The 16739-nt window shown below is 35.6% G+C and overlaps 1 protein-coding gene across 1 annotated transcript in view; it reads left to right on the forward strand.

Moving 5' to 3' along the window:
- Nucleotides 1–16739, forward strand: part of LOC150100279 (E3 ubiquitin-protein ligase HERC2-like) — a 338356-nt gene that overhangs the window by 254503 nt on the left and 67114 nt on the right. The window contains exon 18 of the mRNA XM_090402625.1: nt 10261–10551. Coding sequence (XP_090258751.1) covers nt 10261–10551 — 291 coding nt within the window. The remainder of the gene's footprint in view (nt 1–10260; nt 10552–16739) is intronic.

Genomic DNA, 16739 nt, shown 5'->3' on the forward strand with positions numbered 1-16739 from the left:
TATGCAGGAAGTGCAATATGATTGACCATGAAGATTGTTTGAATCAGATTAGGGAACATCGTGGTATAAGTGACATGGATGTTCAGGAAGATCATGTGAATATTAAGAATGCATGGGAAACTGATAGTGAAGGAAACAGTGCAACTGACCATAAGGAATTATGCTAGAAGGATGGTGAAAAACAGATAGCAAGTAATGGTAATTTGATGAGCAAAGCTGATGGAATAAAAGTGTGCAACTAACAGCAAAAATAGCAAGAGAGAAAATGATAGTGAAAAAATGATGCAAGATTTGAAAGCTGAGCTGGTGAAGATGAGGCAAGAGATGAAGTGGATGCAGAGTGAAATGAAGAGAATTTGTGGATATGTATTGTTGTTTAAGAGATACTTGTGCCATGAAAGGTTTCTTCAAATTAACATGAAAATCACAAGGAATAAGTAATACTATTTATTTAAGACCATATATTTGTTTCCTTACAACTCACTGATATAATGGTAAGCTTTGATATAGAATTCTCTCTTCACAAATATTCCTCTTGAGGATACACTACATCTACTTTCAGAAGCATGTCCACAGGATATAGTGAAATTATTCGACTTTGTTATGCACTCCAGATATTTTATTTGTCAAAATAAGTTTTACGGTGAATTTAAAAGAACTGCAATGGGAAGACACTAACGATATATAAAGCTCAATGGCTTCTCAGAAAGGACTATACAACAGGTTTTTATTCCTGTAATCCTAGTTCAATTAACAAAAAAAAACAGTACATTGATTTCCAATTCCATACATTTCTGGCATCTGAGCACCCATTTCCAGAATTCTTAGGAAATAAAATTTAATGGCTACTTTTCTTTCTATCAACAAATTATCAGCATGGTTTCATCTGCAAAAGATAAACGGTCTCCTTTAGCTCTCCCTGGTATCTATCAAGTTCCTCGTGACTGTCATCATTCTTATGAGGCATGCCCAGAAAGTAAGGTCCATTCAGAATTTTCTTGCTAACTCTTATTTAGAACATTCAGAAGACATTTTTCTTGTCCACATGCCCTTGCCCTTCATTTTGGGTTCATTATATAGACAACATTTTTGCTATCTGGAGCAAATAATGAAGACATTACCTACTCTTTTTTTTTAATCTAATATAAACAGTCTACATCCACAAATTAAATTTACTATGGAAATGGATAAAGATAACAAATTGTCCTTTTTAGATATTCTACTCCTCTGCTTACTCAGGTGAATTAATTACTTCCGTTTATCGAAAGCCTACTTTCACCGGATGCTACATTTAACAACAATCGACTCGCCATCCATCACAGAAGATGGGAATTAAAACTTTATTGCGACATGCTTATGCTATTTATACTAATCTCAACTGTTACAGCAGGAACTCTTAAACATCAAACGATATATAAAGCTCAATGGCTTCTCAGAAAGGACTATACAACAGGTTTTTATTCCTGTAATCCTAGTTCAATTAACAAAAAAACAGTACATTGATTTCCAATTCCATACATTTCTGGCATCTGAGCACCCATTTCCAGAATTCTTAAGAAATAAAATTTAATGGCTACTTTTCTTTCTATCAACAAATTATCAGCATGGTTTCATCTGCAAAAGATAAACAGTCTCCTTTAGCTCTCCCTGGTGTCTATCAAAGTCCTCGTGACTGTCATCATTCTTATGAGGCATGCCCAGAAAGTAAGGTCCATTCAAAATTTACTGCCAAATAAGATATGAGAGGGGTTTCTCCTGTGTGATAATAGAATTACTGATTAGCTAGCTGTTGACCATTTTACTCTCACCACATTATCGTTTGTCATCTATGAAGAATTTATAATGAGCAACGTGATAAAAAAAATCTCAGCTAAAAAGATGTTCTGAGGTTGTTACACATGATGGTCTAGTAACACTCATGCTTGTTCAGGTATGATGAAAAGTGACCAATACATCAAAATATTGGAGAAAAGAGTGATCCCACAGATCCAGAAAGACAAAGTAATCGTCTTCCAACAGGATCTCGCTCCATGCCACATTTCAAAAAAAAAAAAAGTGAAAGAGTTCCTCAAAAATCACAACATCCAATTTCTTCAGTGGTCAGATAACTCTCCTGACATTAATACAGTAGAAAATTTGTGGGCCATAATGAAGAAACTTGGAAAAGTAAATTGTTATATAATGGATAACTTAATCCAATCCATTATAAAAATATGATTTTGAGGTGCAGATATTAGAAAAATGTGTTATATGTTGGTAGAGTCCATGCCTAAGTGAATTAACGAACTTATTAGTAACAGAGGTGCATATATGAATTATTAGGTAAAGTTGGAGTTTAATTTTTGTACTTATTTTTTGCAAAACTAAAATTTTGCTTTAAAATATGATTGTTCAGATTAATTTGTTCACTACTGTAGGAAGAGTGGTTGAGTTCGAAGATGGTACTGGGATGGGTAATAAGAGAGAGAGAAATGGTTTGAGAAACACATTGTCACATCTAATAATGTGACTTCAAATCCTAGAAGTTATATTTTATATTTTATAAGTTTTAAGTTATATTATAGAAACAAGGAAAATGAAATGGTTGCATGGATTGAGTTTGTTCACCCAAAAATTGTTGGAATAAGTGAGATGTAATTGGACGATGATGACATCCTGATAGGAATAGAGATGGAAGGGTAAGATATTTTCCTGAAAACAAACATGGTAAAAAAAAAAGTTGGTAGAGTGCTGTTGTTGATGATAGAAAAGGAGTTATGTCCATGTAAGAGAGAGAGGTAGTGGTTTTGAAACAATATGGTGTGAGATAGAAGTAAACAGAATGAAGTACTTAGTTGGATGTTGCTGTAGACGAGGTAAAATGTGGAGAGTAGTGACCATGAAATGTATAAGCAAATAGGAAAAGGGTGATCGTTATGGGTAATTTTAGTTATGGCAATATAAATTGGCATAGCAAGATAACATCTGGAAGTTATTCTCAACTACCTCAGGCAGTATCTAACAGAAGGTACACAAGTATCGAGGGTCTTGGATCTGATTATCTTGTCAGAGGGGGTGTCATAAATAAGGCTTGAAATCTTCCTCTGGTTGGTGAGAGTGATCACGAATTGATTATCCTGGTGGTTGAGGAACAGATATATATGCAGAACTACAAGGTTGGTGATTACGAAGAGCTCGTTAGACTGCTTGCAGCTTTTACATGGAAGTAGGAGTTGGGTGGAAAGGAGATTAATGCTGCTTATGTGATATTCAAGAATTATCTTGTAGAAACAATGTCTGAATTTATTCCAAGCATAAGAAGATTAAATAAGGTAGGTTTGAAATAGATGAATGGTGGGATTAAGCATGCAGTACAGAAGAAGAAGAAGATGGCATTCTGGAGGCAACATAAGTTGTGTGTTAATAATTAGTTCCACAAGGATTACAAAGAACAGACAAGGAGAGTGACTTCATTGGTAAGACTAGCAAAAATGCAGTTTGAGCATCAGTCAGCTCTTTCTTTTTCTGGATAATTGAATCTCTTTGATTGCTAGTTAGTATTTGAGTATGTGGTTTATATCCTCTTTTAAATATCCCACTACATCTGAAGAACCTCTTTGAGTTATATTATTTTCAGTTTCTTCAATTTTTTTTTTCTCTACAGCCTTTTCTCTTGACACAGTATTTTTCTAGTTAAATTTTTGCAACTCTATAGCTCTCAGTATTCTCTTGTGATGTGAACCTGCAGCATATTTAACCTCATTTCATTTCTTAATTAGCCTCTTTGTATGCATTATTGAACTATCTGTTTTTCTTTCTGTTGTTTGTGAACTGAAGAGTTTCTTCTGTATGGTGAGTGAAGATATTTTTGATCTGAATCCATTTGTTTTCTACATTTTTCTTGGTTATAGCAAGTTCTGAATATTGTATTTCCTGCTGTATCTTTTCTTCATATTGTCTTAGTATGTTTACGTTTTCACACTTTTCAATATTATATGAATTGGTATTTCTGTTTTATAACATTTCTCCATTTGACAGTTATAGCTTGAAATGTGATGTTACTACATAATGATCAGCATCTGCATAGCTCCTCTATAAGTGCAGATGTTTCTTATACATCTTACCTATACGTGGTCTGTTTGGTTTCATACTATTTCATCTTGGGAGAACTACATTTGTTCATTTATATTTCTTCTGGGAAAGTATGTGCTACTAATTATAAGCCTTCTTTAAGATGTGAGGTTAATAGCTCTAATCCCATTGTCGTTACTAATATCATACATACTATCTGGGAAAATTTGGTCTTTATCATATTTCTTTAGCTGTTTTAGCAGTTACCCAAAACTAATATTCTGTACAGTGCCCAGCTAAAGAATTGTATATCCTTTCTAGATCTTCATAAAATTTATCTTTGACATTGTCATTGAAACATCAAACATTGCTAGAAATATAGATATAAGAAGATTTCTTATATCTATATTTATAATCATCTGCTGGCGTAAAAATTTTTACATAGGGAAAGAAATATGTTATCATGCAACATAAAACCCACACCATTTTCTTGTTTATTTTTACATGTTCCATTGTAAAATATTGTTCTGTTATTATTATGTGGCTTTCCATGACCTGGCTTTGAAACTACTTGTAATTTATTCTTTTTTTTTATGTAGTTCCCACCCACGAAAGGTTATTAGTAAACCTATAGTACATTTTTACTGTGGGTGGCTGTTTTTTTTTAAACATTTTTTATAAATTTTATATTTTTGTGATTTTTTATTTATTTTTACATAGTCTAGAAAATCCTGCTCTAGAGAAGACTAAACATGGGACTTTTTCAAGCCACCTCAGGTCTCCAGTAAGCAGGGTAGTGATCTCACAGTGGACAATGAAATTCATTTTCCAGTGTGAGATCCCACCAAAAATTGAAACCACAGTTTCATAGTTATCTAAAGAATCCATTGTTTACACTTCTTTGTGTTAAACTTACAAAAGTATTTGGAAATTTATTTCAGCAGATAAAGGATAATGGTGTTGTTAGAAAAGTCGCTAGCATGTTTCCCAGATACGATAATAGTAAATTGAGAAGGAGAGCAGAGATAATGAATAGCAAGGCCAATTTGTGTGAAACAAATTCAGTTTGTGAATCTGTGGAGCGAATTTGAAGGAAAGTTGGAATGGTTTAAAGTTGATGGATTGCATTTGAATGGGTTTGGTGTTGGGCATTTAAAAAGCCTTTTTTTTTTCCTGAGAAGGCTCGGAATCAAGAGGTTAATATAGGAAATTATCTAAAGATACTAACTAGTGAAGCAGGATAGCACAGCTAAACTAGGTTTACAATAGGAGGAAGATGGATACAAGGTTGAAGATGTGGTTGTAGCAGCACAAGGTGATTTATCATATTTCCATGCTTTGCCCACAAAGCATGGAAATTTATGGTATATGCACAAATTTTTATTCTGCGTGGTATGAAGTTGAAATTAACAGGTTAGTATGGAGAGAGGTTGAAGAAATGTGAATTGCAGAGTTGGTGGATAGGATGAAAAGAGGTGATGTGATAGAGGCATTTAAGTTTGTGAGGGGATTTGATTGGATTTATGGGGGGGGGGGGGGTTATAAAAATAGTAGAAAGCAAGAGGGGAAGAACCAGAGGCAATCCCTGGAAGTTATGTAAGAGTATGGTGAGTATATTTTTTATTATGACCAATTGTCAGTGAATGGAATGCATTACTGGAATATGTTGTTAACACGTTCGCTGCCACGCTACTTCGGCATAGTCTGTTCCCGTACACCGAGCAATTTCACTTCTTCAAGGTCAGTACAGTAATCTCGTTGCCGGCGGTAAGCGTCATACGAGTATACTCGTAACTAGCTTGTGTGGCTGGTTTACCAACTACGAGTATACTCATAGTTGGCAGCGAACATGTTAATGCAGGGTGTGTTAAGAATTTTAAGATTCAGTATGAGATTTGTCATCAATTGAATGAAGCTCCCATGATGAGTCTGGCAACTCCATGGAGGGTGTAATAACATGTGGATTACTGTGCACAGATTTGGTCGCCTGGTTTTCAAAAGTATGGTGTCTAGAAATGATTTACTAAGGTGTTTCTAGTCTCTTGAGTATTGAATGTGAAGAAAGATTGAGCAAATGCACTTTGTATAGTCTAGTGAATTGGAGAAGGAGAATAGAACTAAGACATGTATGTTGGTAAGGTGGAATTACCATATTAATGTGAATGGGATTTTTTTTTCACAGAATGGGGGAAATGAGGGAAGAAACAGAGGTCATTCCTGGAAGTTATATAAGGAATGTGTGAGGGAGGAGTAAGTTTATTCATGTAGAATTTTAGGTGATTGAAATGCATTTTCCAAAAATGTAGTGAATGTAGTTGTCACAGTATCATGATCTGTCTCTGTGAGAGACCTGCTACAATTAGTCTTTTAATATCATGGGGGGGGGGTGTTGTTAATGATGATAATAATATCGAACAGATGAATTTATTCTGAGTTCTAAGTGTGCTGTTCTTAAATTTTTTAATAATGTTATGTATTTTTATTATAGGATAGAGAAACACCAAACAACTTTTTGGATTGCTGCTTTTAATTAATAACATAGTAGAGTGATTTATGCCTACTCCACTCTTACTACCAGTGATATTTTAGTCAGTTTTGATATGACGTTCATATATTTGAAAAAAATTGTGAGATGATATGAAACAATATCAAGATACTTTGACTTAATGTCAGACATTTATATTGCATTAATCGTTTACATCACTGCATAGAAAAGTTGATGCCTTGGTTGACCATAAATTCTTGAAACCTAATTGTAACATAAAGATAATTTTGCAACTATTGTAAAGTAAAGCCTCTGTAGCTCAATTGGTATAGATTAGCCCCTTGATTGACAAGACACAGGTTCGAATATCATCTACAATAACAGAAACCTTTATCTTGTCTTTTTAATCAAATGAGTTAGAGGGTCTCATATGGAAGTAGAGAATTTTTTATCCCTCAGAACAGGCAAACTGGCCCTGTTAAACACACACTCCTGCAGACATAAAATGCTTATTCCTAAGGGATGCAGCAGAGGAAGGGCAAAACCGGCTGCATTAAATTGCCTAAAACCCCCAATGCAATGGTCTCAACAGATGAGCAATGGATTGGTGGATTGTAAAATAGTTTCTTCAGTAGTAAAAGCAATTGGCAGAAATTTTCTGAAAATGATTACCAGAAGACATTGTTTCATCACATGGGGGAGGGCAGAAAAATGTGATACTACACAACTCGTTTTCAGAAAGTTTACTCTTATTTTAGGGGAAAGAAAGTTGAAGAAGTGAATGAATAAACCATTGAAGAAGAGGAGTATGTGATTTTAGGCAATGGAACATCCCTACTAGTTTCATGAAAACGCGTTGGGGGGGGGGGATGAAAAGTTCTGATAAACACCTAAAACAAAAATGATATTAAAGCAACTGATATAACCACAAGAAAGAATACCTTAAACCCTTATAACCCCCATGTTTCATCAAACTGTAATAATTTGTTCTTTTTCTTTTAGGATATATAAGAAGACATATCAGAGATTTTGAAGAATTTCAAAGACACAGAAGTGCTGGCCATCATCAAGTTTTTCATGCTGCAAGAAAAGTCTGCAGCTGAGTATGTGAGACTTTAGTCCGCATCTGAGTGTGTGAGACTTAAAACTGGGCATCCTGAGACAACAGATGTCCCCAGGCCAGAAAACCTTCCACAGCGATCACACCTGAAAACATCAATACAGTGCATGTCATGATCCTTAATGATAGACAGATACCAGCCAGAAACATTGCAAAGACTCAGGGGGATATCTAGGGAATGAGTTGGGGTCATTATCCACCAACATCTGGACATGTAGAAGCTCTCAGCAAAGTGGATCCCCAAATGTTTGAATGCTGACTTTTGATGAAACATGGTTTTGATCACTATGACTCAGAGATCAAACAACAGTCAATGGAGTGGAGACATAAAGGGTGTCCATGGCCAAAAAAGTTCTGAACCGAAAAGTCAGCAGGAAAGATTCTTACCATTGTTTTTTGGGATATGAATGCTGTAATCCTTACCAAGTATCTCAAAAGAGGTGAAACTGTTCCAGCAGCAGTTTATTCAACAGCTCTGAAAGAATTGAAGGAAGTACTGAAGGAAAAATGCCATGGGAAACTGAGCAGAGGCATGTTACTTTTGCAGGACAATGCTCCTGCTCGCATTGCACATGAAACTCACATAGACAACTGACTATTTCCTATTCCCAAATTTAAAGGAACTTGAAAGGAACAAAATTTACTACAAATGATGAAGTCATATCTGCAGCTGAAGACTGGTTTGTCCAACAAGGGAAAGACTTTTCTCAGAGGATAGCAAATGATGCAGCAGCAGCATTGTAACAAGTGTATAACACTTCATGGGGAATATGTAGAATAATGTGTAAGTCACATGGTTCTGCTTCAATTCCTTCGTGGTGATTATCACAACTTTTCAGCACACCCTCCTATGTAGCCTTGGAGTCAAAAATATTCATGTTGGTATTCATTATCAAATCATGGTTTAATCAGATCTGTCCTTGTCATCAGAACTGTAAACTTCATTTGGTACTTTCATATACTGCACCATGACGTCTTATCACAAACCATGGTGTCTCATCTTTCTCAGAATGTTAAGGCTTTTTTAAGGATGCACTATATCAAATACTATATCAAAAATATAGCACCTCTGTAGCCACAATTGGAAGGGGTAACATGGTTTTTTCTCCTGGAAACAAATTTTTCATCCTGCATGCAGGCAAATCGGTTATGAGAACACATGCAATTTGCAGACCAAAAATACTGTTGTTGTTGGTGGTGGGCAGTAATAGTATTGATGGTTAGTAATGCCATGTTGTAAGTGGAAAATTAAGTAGTGGGGGAATGAGAGTGCCCTCCCTCGATGAGCCCTTGGACTCTTCAAAGTTGTCATATTGTAATAATAATAATCATAAATGTTACATTGGACTTTCCAAACAAACTTTGACCATTGTGTAATTTTACATTTATTCTGATCATCACAATTTCTAGCATTTTTAGCTGCCTCTTAGTCTTGTTTTCAATCATGGGGCTTCTTTCCATATGGAGGACTCATTAAGTGCACATTTTTTATGGAAGTAGGGTAGGGATCATTTATTGCAAGCTTGATGAGATGTATTTCAGGTTCACCTCATTACATTACATTTCCTCTTTTGGTTAAGAAGATCCAGATTGAATCCCATCTAAAACATAAATAAGAACTTATTTAAGTTAAGGGATATTATATCCCATATTGTTTCTTAACTTAAATAAGTTCATGTCGCCGAATTTGAAGCCTTTGGGTCTTCATTATAATTAATAAATAAGAACATTTATAGGTTGTTTAATGAGATGTAGGGTTTTTCATCATGCACAACAGGCATATTGATTGGTAAACACACCCACACATAGACAACACATACACTTAACAGACATATTATATTTGCTGGATAGCCTGTTTGCAATATCTGTAATTATAACCAAACTATCGCATGGTAATTACAAATATTGATGCATGTTTTCAAATATTTGTTGACCAAAATGGAAGTTATATGGAACATGTGTTACTATAAAAATATTTTCTAAGATCTAATACCAGATTCATAAAGTGCCTCCGTAGCACAATTGGACGAACAGTGGAACATGGCGCTCTTCAGTGGAAAAGACCTTGGTTCAATTCTCATCGTGATGACAGGGAATCCTTATATGGGCTCTTTCAATTGAAGGTGAGCATTATCTCATATGGAGGTAGCAGGATTTTTTCTCCTGGAAACTCGGGTTTTTCATCCTATGGACAGATAAATTAACCCTCAGAACATATGTAATTTACAGACAAATGAGTCCTTGGACTCCCTGGAGATGTCATGTAATAATAATAATAATAAGTTTTCTGCAAACATTTCAGCATATCAATACTTTTGTGTATCACATTATTTTTTTAAGCATGTTCTTTATGGTTTTGTGATTAATTGTTGTCTATGTAAAACAATGTAAATGCGGGACATATGCATACTAAAATACAATAAACATGCATAAAGTAATATGAATGAAATTTTTCTGAAAAGGAATATGCTGACATCAAATATCAATGAATTGATTTTAATTGTCTCATTTTCCACATATGCTTTTCTTTCCACTAATTTAAAGAAAATTTGCAAAATCATAACGATAATGATTTTCATGTTAATACATATTTATGGAATTTTAGGCAGAGAATGGTCAGACTGGTCCAGCGAACTCCACATACCTGGAAATGAATTACGGTGGAAATTTAGCAGTGATGGTTCAGTGAATGGCTGGGGTTGGCGTTTTACAGTATATCCTATCATACCTCATATTAGCGATAAGGAAGCACTTTCAGATCGTTCTGTCATGTCACAGCCTTCTATTGATCTTGTAACTTGTCTCTTGGATTCCCAGTTGGATACCTGCTGTGATCGTAATATTGTATCACGATTAGCTGCAGCCCTGGCTGCATGTGCGCAGCTTAGCTCTTTAGGTAAGTCCAATATTAGGTTTTCTTATAGTTTCTCTTTTTTACAAGTATGCATTTATGGCCATTAAATTTTCAGAAGCAGGTCTCAGAAAATGCAACAGATAGGCGAGTGAGGAAACAAGAATTCTAAGTTCTGAAGTCATAACTATTTACTTGATAATTGACAATGGTTCAAGTTTAAAGGTTAACTTCGTCAATTTTCTGTTCATTAAATAAAACAGTCAAAGTTTGTGTTTTAAAAGATTTCATTAGATTTCAGTTGAATGCACAAGAGAAATTTTGAAATATTATAACACTTCACCTAAATGCCTAATCCATGTAACTGTGAAGAGACTTTGACATTGCTTATGATGAATATTGAAAACTGGCTGGAACTTATGACCCAGTATCCAATCCTTTCCATGGATGCTGAACAAATTAGGATGGCCTGGCAACTTTTATTTCATATTCAAAGAATAGGTGCACTGTAGTTTGAAATGCTTGCCCTTTCTTCTATTTTAACCAGTTTTATTTAAGTAAAGTCAGATAAGAAAACTAACTGGTAGTCACTATGTAATTTATTTTTCTAAAGGAAATTTTAATGCTAATTTGAATAAAAATTCTGTGGTAGCTAAATTTTAATTATAATAGCATGCTTTGTAATCACAGCAGACATAATCATTCAGCCATAATGATATAACCATTGATGTTTGAATGACTGCAACAACTTCAAAGCTCTCTGTAACAGAGTAATGGTGGACAGCAGCATTTGTCTCTAATAAATTTAGTTTAATCCTTTATCCAAGTGTAAGCAAACAAAGTTTGCACCTGAAAATATCTTCAGGACTGGGGTAAGGTAGTGCAATACCAGGCAACTCTGAGCAAAGGTGGACCAATCTCTCATCACTCCTTGTCTCAGTATCTCCCATAATGCAAAGCACATCTCCCTGCGGACATGTATACTGCTATGCATTAAGGGAAGGGCCACTAACCAGACTGGTTTCAACCTTTATTGAGGTGTATTTAAGTAAAGACCTCTCTAAAAATTAGACAATCCCTAAAGATCGCCCAACTCAGCTTTGTTCCACTCAGTGACAAGCTCAGCCCGTCACCAAGAAGAACTTCTCAGCATTGGCTCTACCCAGTGGCAGGTTCACCCCGCCACCAGACAGAGCCATAATCTCAGTGGTGGCTCTACCCAGAGACAGGCAAAAACCTACCCCAAGCAGAGCCTCTCATATATATTATCCAGCATGGGAGGCAGACCCAAACGTGGAGATACTAAGGCAGAAGCAATAGGAGAGGTCATATTTACCTATAGGAGTTGCCAATAGGTGTACTACCTTATTATTGAATGACTCTGGATTTAGAGAAAGATGTTGGAAGTTTATTTTTCACTTGGTTAGACTATAAGAAATTTAGTTTAATCCTTTATCCAAGTGTAAGCAAACAAAGTTTGCACCTGAAAATATCCAAGTGTATGCAAACTTTGTTTGCTTACTCTTGGATAAAGGATTAAACTAAAGTCATTCTAAACCAGAGTAATTCAATAATAAGGTGGTACATCTGTTGGCAACTCCTGTAGGTAAATATGACCTCTCCTATTGCTTCTGCCTTAGTATCTCCACGTTTGATCTGCCCCCTACTGACGAGACCTCAGTAAAGGTTGAAACTGGTCTAGGTAGTGGCCCTTCCCTTAATGCATAGCAGTATACATGTCTGCAAGGAGATGTGCTTTGCATTATGGGAGATACTGAGACAAGGAGTGATGAGAGCTTGGTCCACCTTTACTCAGAGGTGCCTAGTGTTGCACTACTTTACCCCAGTCCTGAAGATATTTTCAGGTGCAAACTTTGTTTGCTTACACTTGGATGAAGGATTAAATTAAATTTATTATAGTCTAACCAAGTGAAAAATAAACTTCCAACATTTTTTTCATTCACTGACACATAGTTGTGATGCATTTTTGTGTTATCAGTTTTCAATGTTTTTTTTTTTTTAAGCAGCTTGCTTTCATGTTCAATATCTTCACTGGATATGGAAACAAATTTTATACCAGTAGTTTGCTAGAACAGAAGTTGAAAATGATTAGGTAACAATATATACAGTTTTCAATAGTTCTTTACAAGCTTGCCTTTGTGACCAGCCATTTATTGGTTCTCTCATGGGAATAACCATTAAACAGTCGACATGACAATTTTAGCATTTTATATAATTCCTCTTCATATCCTATTCTTTTCATGATTAAATTATTACATAGTTCATTTTAAAACCACACAGGAATCACATAAATGGCGAATGACCATATTGTCACTTTAGTTATCAAAATGTTTTCTCTCTTGAAAATGAAATAAAAGGATGAATTGTTTTAAAAGAGAGAGGGAGAGAGATGTCAAATAAATTACACATTAAATTAGAGTTCCCTAGATTAGATAGTCAATGTTTGATGTACCTGTTTTTTTTTTTTTTTTTTGCTTTTTAAGCATACATTTTTTTATTTGCTGTTGTCATTTGGCACCACTCATGATCCTAAAATTAATTTTTTTGTTCATTGGATGTACTAAATATACAAAAGAGCCAACAAAAAAATTATGTTTTTTTTTAATTTTCAGATCGCTGTCTATGCAATGAAATGAAAACAACAGAATGGGACCAATTTTTCATTATAGCTATCTATTATTATAGAGTCTCAAGTCTCATCATGGAAAACCCAAACTATCAATACAATATCTTTCTTACCTCCCCTTGAAACCATTAACAACCAAAGCACTCACGATTACTCTGGCAACCCATTCCACTCGTTCACCACTCTCCAAGTGAAAAATGTAGTCCTCATACCCTTGCTAACCACACTCTTACCTTACTCTCATTCCCCTCTAGCTAAGTGCTGAATCCTATAAAATTCTTTAAGTAACTTCAATGTTTCTATTATATCCCTCCCTCTGTTTTCCTATCAACCAACTTCTGCAGCTCATACACCCTCAATCTATCCTCATAGGGAACATTCTACAAACCACTCGCCATCTTGGTTGCTTGCCTCTGAATCCTCACCACTACTTCCTTATCCCCAAGAAACCCAGATGACCAAACCTGAGCACAGTAATCAAGATATGGTCATATTAAGGCTTTATAAAGAAAATTGATAATGCCTTTATCTCTGTTTGTTAGTGAGATCTTCAATTACCAAGTAATCCTGTGTAGTACCCTTTGCTACTTAAGCAGTATGCCTTCTAAACTTCAGCTCTCTGTCTGCTACTTCTACCCCCCCCCCCAAATCCCTGGCTTCATCAATTTCCTGGAGTACAGTTCCCTCAATGTGATACACAGTTGTAATCTTTGTATCCCAAAATGCACAACTTTACACTTTTTCCACATTAAATTGACATCTATTATATTTTGCCCATACTGTCAGGCTATTTAAATCATCTGCAAGCTCTCCATATCACCTTGATCTGTTACCCTGTCCAGCTTTACATCATCAGCATGGTGACCGTAAAACAACTGAATAGCTCCCTTCAGATTATTTCATTTATCATTTATGTAGAAGCATAGAGCCCAAGCATAGAGCCCTGTGGCACACCACTAGTCACCTTCCTTCCTGGATTTTGCTCCTCCATATACTACTTTTTTGGTATCTGTCCATCAACCACCCTTTTATCTATATCTTCAGCTTCCTATCCATCCCCATTTGCAGTTGGCTTGACAGAGTTCCATGTGGTATCCTGTCAAACACTTTTGCAAAATCCAACAGTGATAAACAACGTGGGGATGGCTGTTCCGAAGAATAGAGGTAATGAAATGAAGAAGGACATTGATATTTAGTTAATTATTTTTGGAGCTGTGTTGTTTATACATTTGTTGCCAGTGGTTGCTTGTGCTCATACATGATTTGTGGAAAGCAGAGGAATGGTAGTGGTCAGTTCAGTGGAGCAACTCCCATGAAAGTACTTATTAAAAAAAGGCATAGTGCAGAAACAGCACCTATGAGAAAGTGACTGGAGGGAGTCAGTGAGAGAGAGAGAGAGAGGGGTACCTGTTAGGCTAATTTCCCTTTACCGTATACAGTCACAAATTCGTAGGGAGATTTTGGGTTCACTAACTCAAACATAAGAAAAATATCATAAGATCATTTGCACTTGGGATTTATCAAATCCTAGAGGTTGAGCAAGAGAGAATTGTTTTAAATGAAAAAGAATACTAAGTCTTTTGAAGGGAAAGGAGGCTATGGATGTAATATGTTTATGTCAGAATAAGATGAATATGAAAGTCAGCTCGTGAAGGGAAATCTAATCTTGAATGGAAATTGAAACATTATTAAATGTAATCAGGATTAGGATTGTGTTTTGATAGCATTACAATTTACTAATTATCTTTCCCCTGTTTGAGAAGGTGATGAGATCACAGTTTAAGACATTGATTATGGAAGGTCTTGAAGCGTGAATCATTTGAGTACTACAGTGTTTCTTGAATGAAGAGTAGTGTCATCAGCAAAAAATTCATCATCAAAAATTCTTCAAATTTCACAGGTTTGAAGAATTTCATTCTTCAAACCTGTGAAACAGATTTGAAGTTAGAGAGGGAGGGAGGGAGACGGTCATTGATCTATAAGGAGAAGAGTGTGGGTGAGGGTACAAAGCTGTGGAGTACTCTAGTATTGATAAAGAAATCTGATGAGAAAAAGTCATCCACTGTGACACAATTTGGAAATATCAAGAGTGACCACATGAGTTTCTGCAGCCTCCGTCCAAAGCTGAGTTAGTTAGAAAGGAGGTTTACTTTAGATTAGGAATGTCAAAATCTATACTGATGATCATTAATTAAATGACGGCTCTCCAGGCAGCGAAAGAAGTTGGTTGATGACATTCCCATCACTCTTGAGGATACTCAAATGAGAGCAATGGAACAGTGATTGATGGCTGACTTTTATCTCCCTTTTTAGGGATATGCTGGATAAAATTATCTATAAATTTGTAGAGAGACAAATTTATCATTTGTCTCTCTACTCATGAGACATTTGTAAATGTCTCATCAGTGTTTGATGAGGGGTTTCATGCAACTGTTGGATAATTTTGCTTTGGTGAGGTATGACCTTTGCTGTCCTTGTGCCAATAATCCATAAATCAATCATTCAATCTCTCAAGTTCCCTTTCAGAAATATTAGTCATGTGCTATACACACATATATATACAGTGTGTATGAGATGTATTTGAAACCTAGCAAGAATAGAGGATAATCATACATTTTCCATGAAGTTAAACATTAAGTAAAAAAACTACTCGAAAAGAATCACAATTAAAGACAGCGCACTCATTTATACTCAGTCAATAACTGAACTGATCAAACAGTCTGACTACGGATGTATTTATGTTTGGAGAAGTTCTAGAAATGTCGCAAATGGAAGTCAGTGGAAGGTTCGTTATCGCAAAGGTAATTTCTTAGTAACATGTGATTGGAAAGGAGGATGAGTGACAAAAGTGACACATGAACTGTGCATAATGATTGGTAGAAGAGTAGTTTGGGGGAGGGGTTCAAAGCCATGCCCTCACAATCATCATTTGCTAATGTGAGCTAGTTTTGATGTGTGTCCATTAGCAGTGATTCAAACTTAACATTTATTTTTCCATAACTACATTTTGTTTACTTTGCTTGTTTTTCCACCATTACTGATTATTTTTCGTGTACCCCTGAACAGCATAGCATGTATCCCCGGTTGTTCTAAAGCATTGAATATCCTTCACACTCTGTTCTCTATAGAATAGGATCTGATGTTTCTTGCTACAACTTTGTCGTGCACTTGTATTATCCAAGCTTGAATATGGGTCATAGGTTTACAGTTCTGCAAGGGAATGCATGCTCCAATGGTTTAACCCTTATCCATCTGCAGTGTATATGAATAACTACTGGTGCTTTTTACACATCATCCATTCCAAGTATTTATGTTGAAGTAAATGAGCCTGCTCTATCACTTAAACAAAAACTGTTATTTGTGCCTTTGGTATGCATTTAAATAGATTATGCAAGCTATTGGCATAAATGTTGAGAACATTTCTTCCAGCAGATATTGTGGCAGGCAGGTTTGCACTTCATCCCACTACCTCTCACTGTGGTAACTAAGGAATGCTCTTACTTGACCAACATCTACATGCAGTTATTTAGTGCACACTGTGCAATGTGAATTTCTCTGAATTTCTTCTCATCTGCACTGATGGTTT

This window comes from Typopeltis vanoorti, chromosome 13, assembly GCF_054136105.1.
Source record: "Typopeltis vanoorti isolate ZY-2024b chromosome 13, IOZ_Tvanoo_1.0, whole genome shotgun sequence".
NCBI lineage: Eukaryota > Metazoa > Arthropoda > Arachnida > Uropygi > Thelyphonidae > Typopeltis > Typopeltis vanoorti.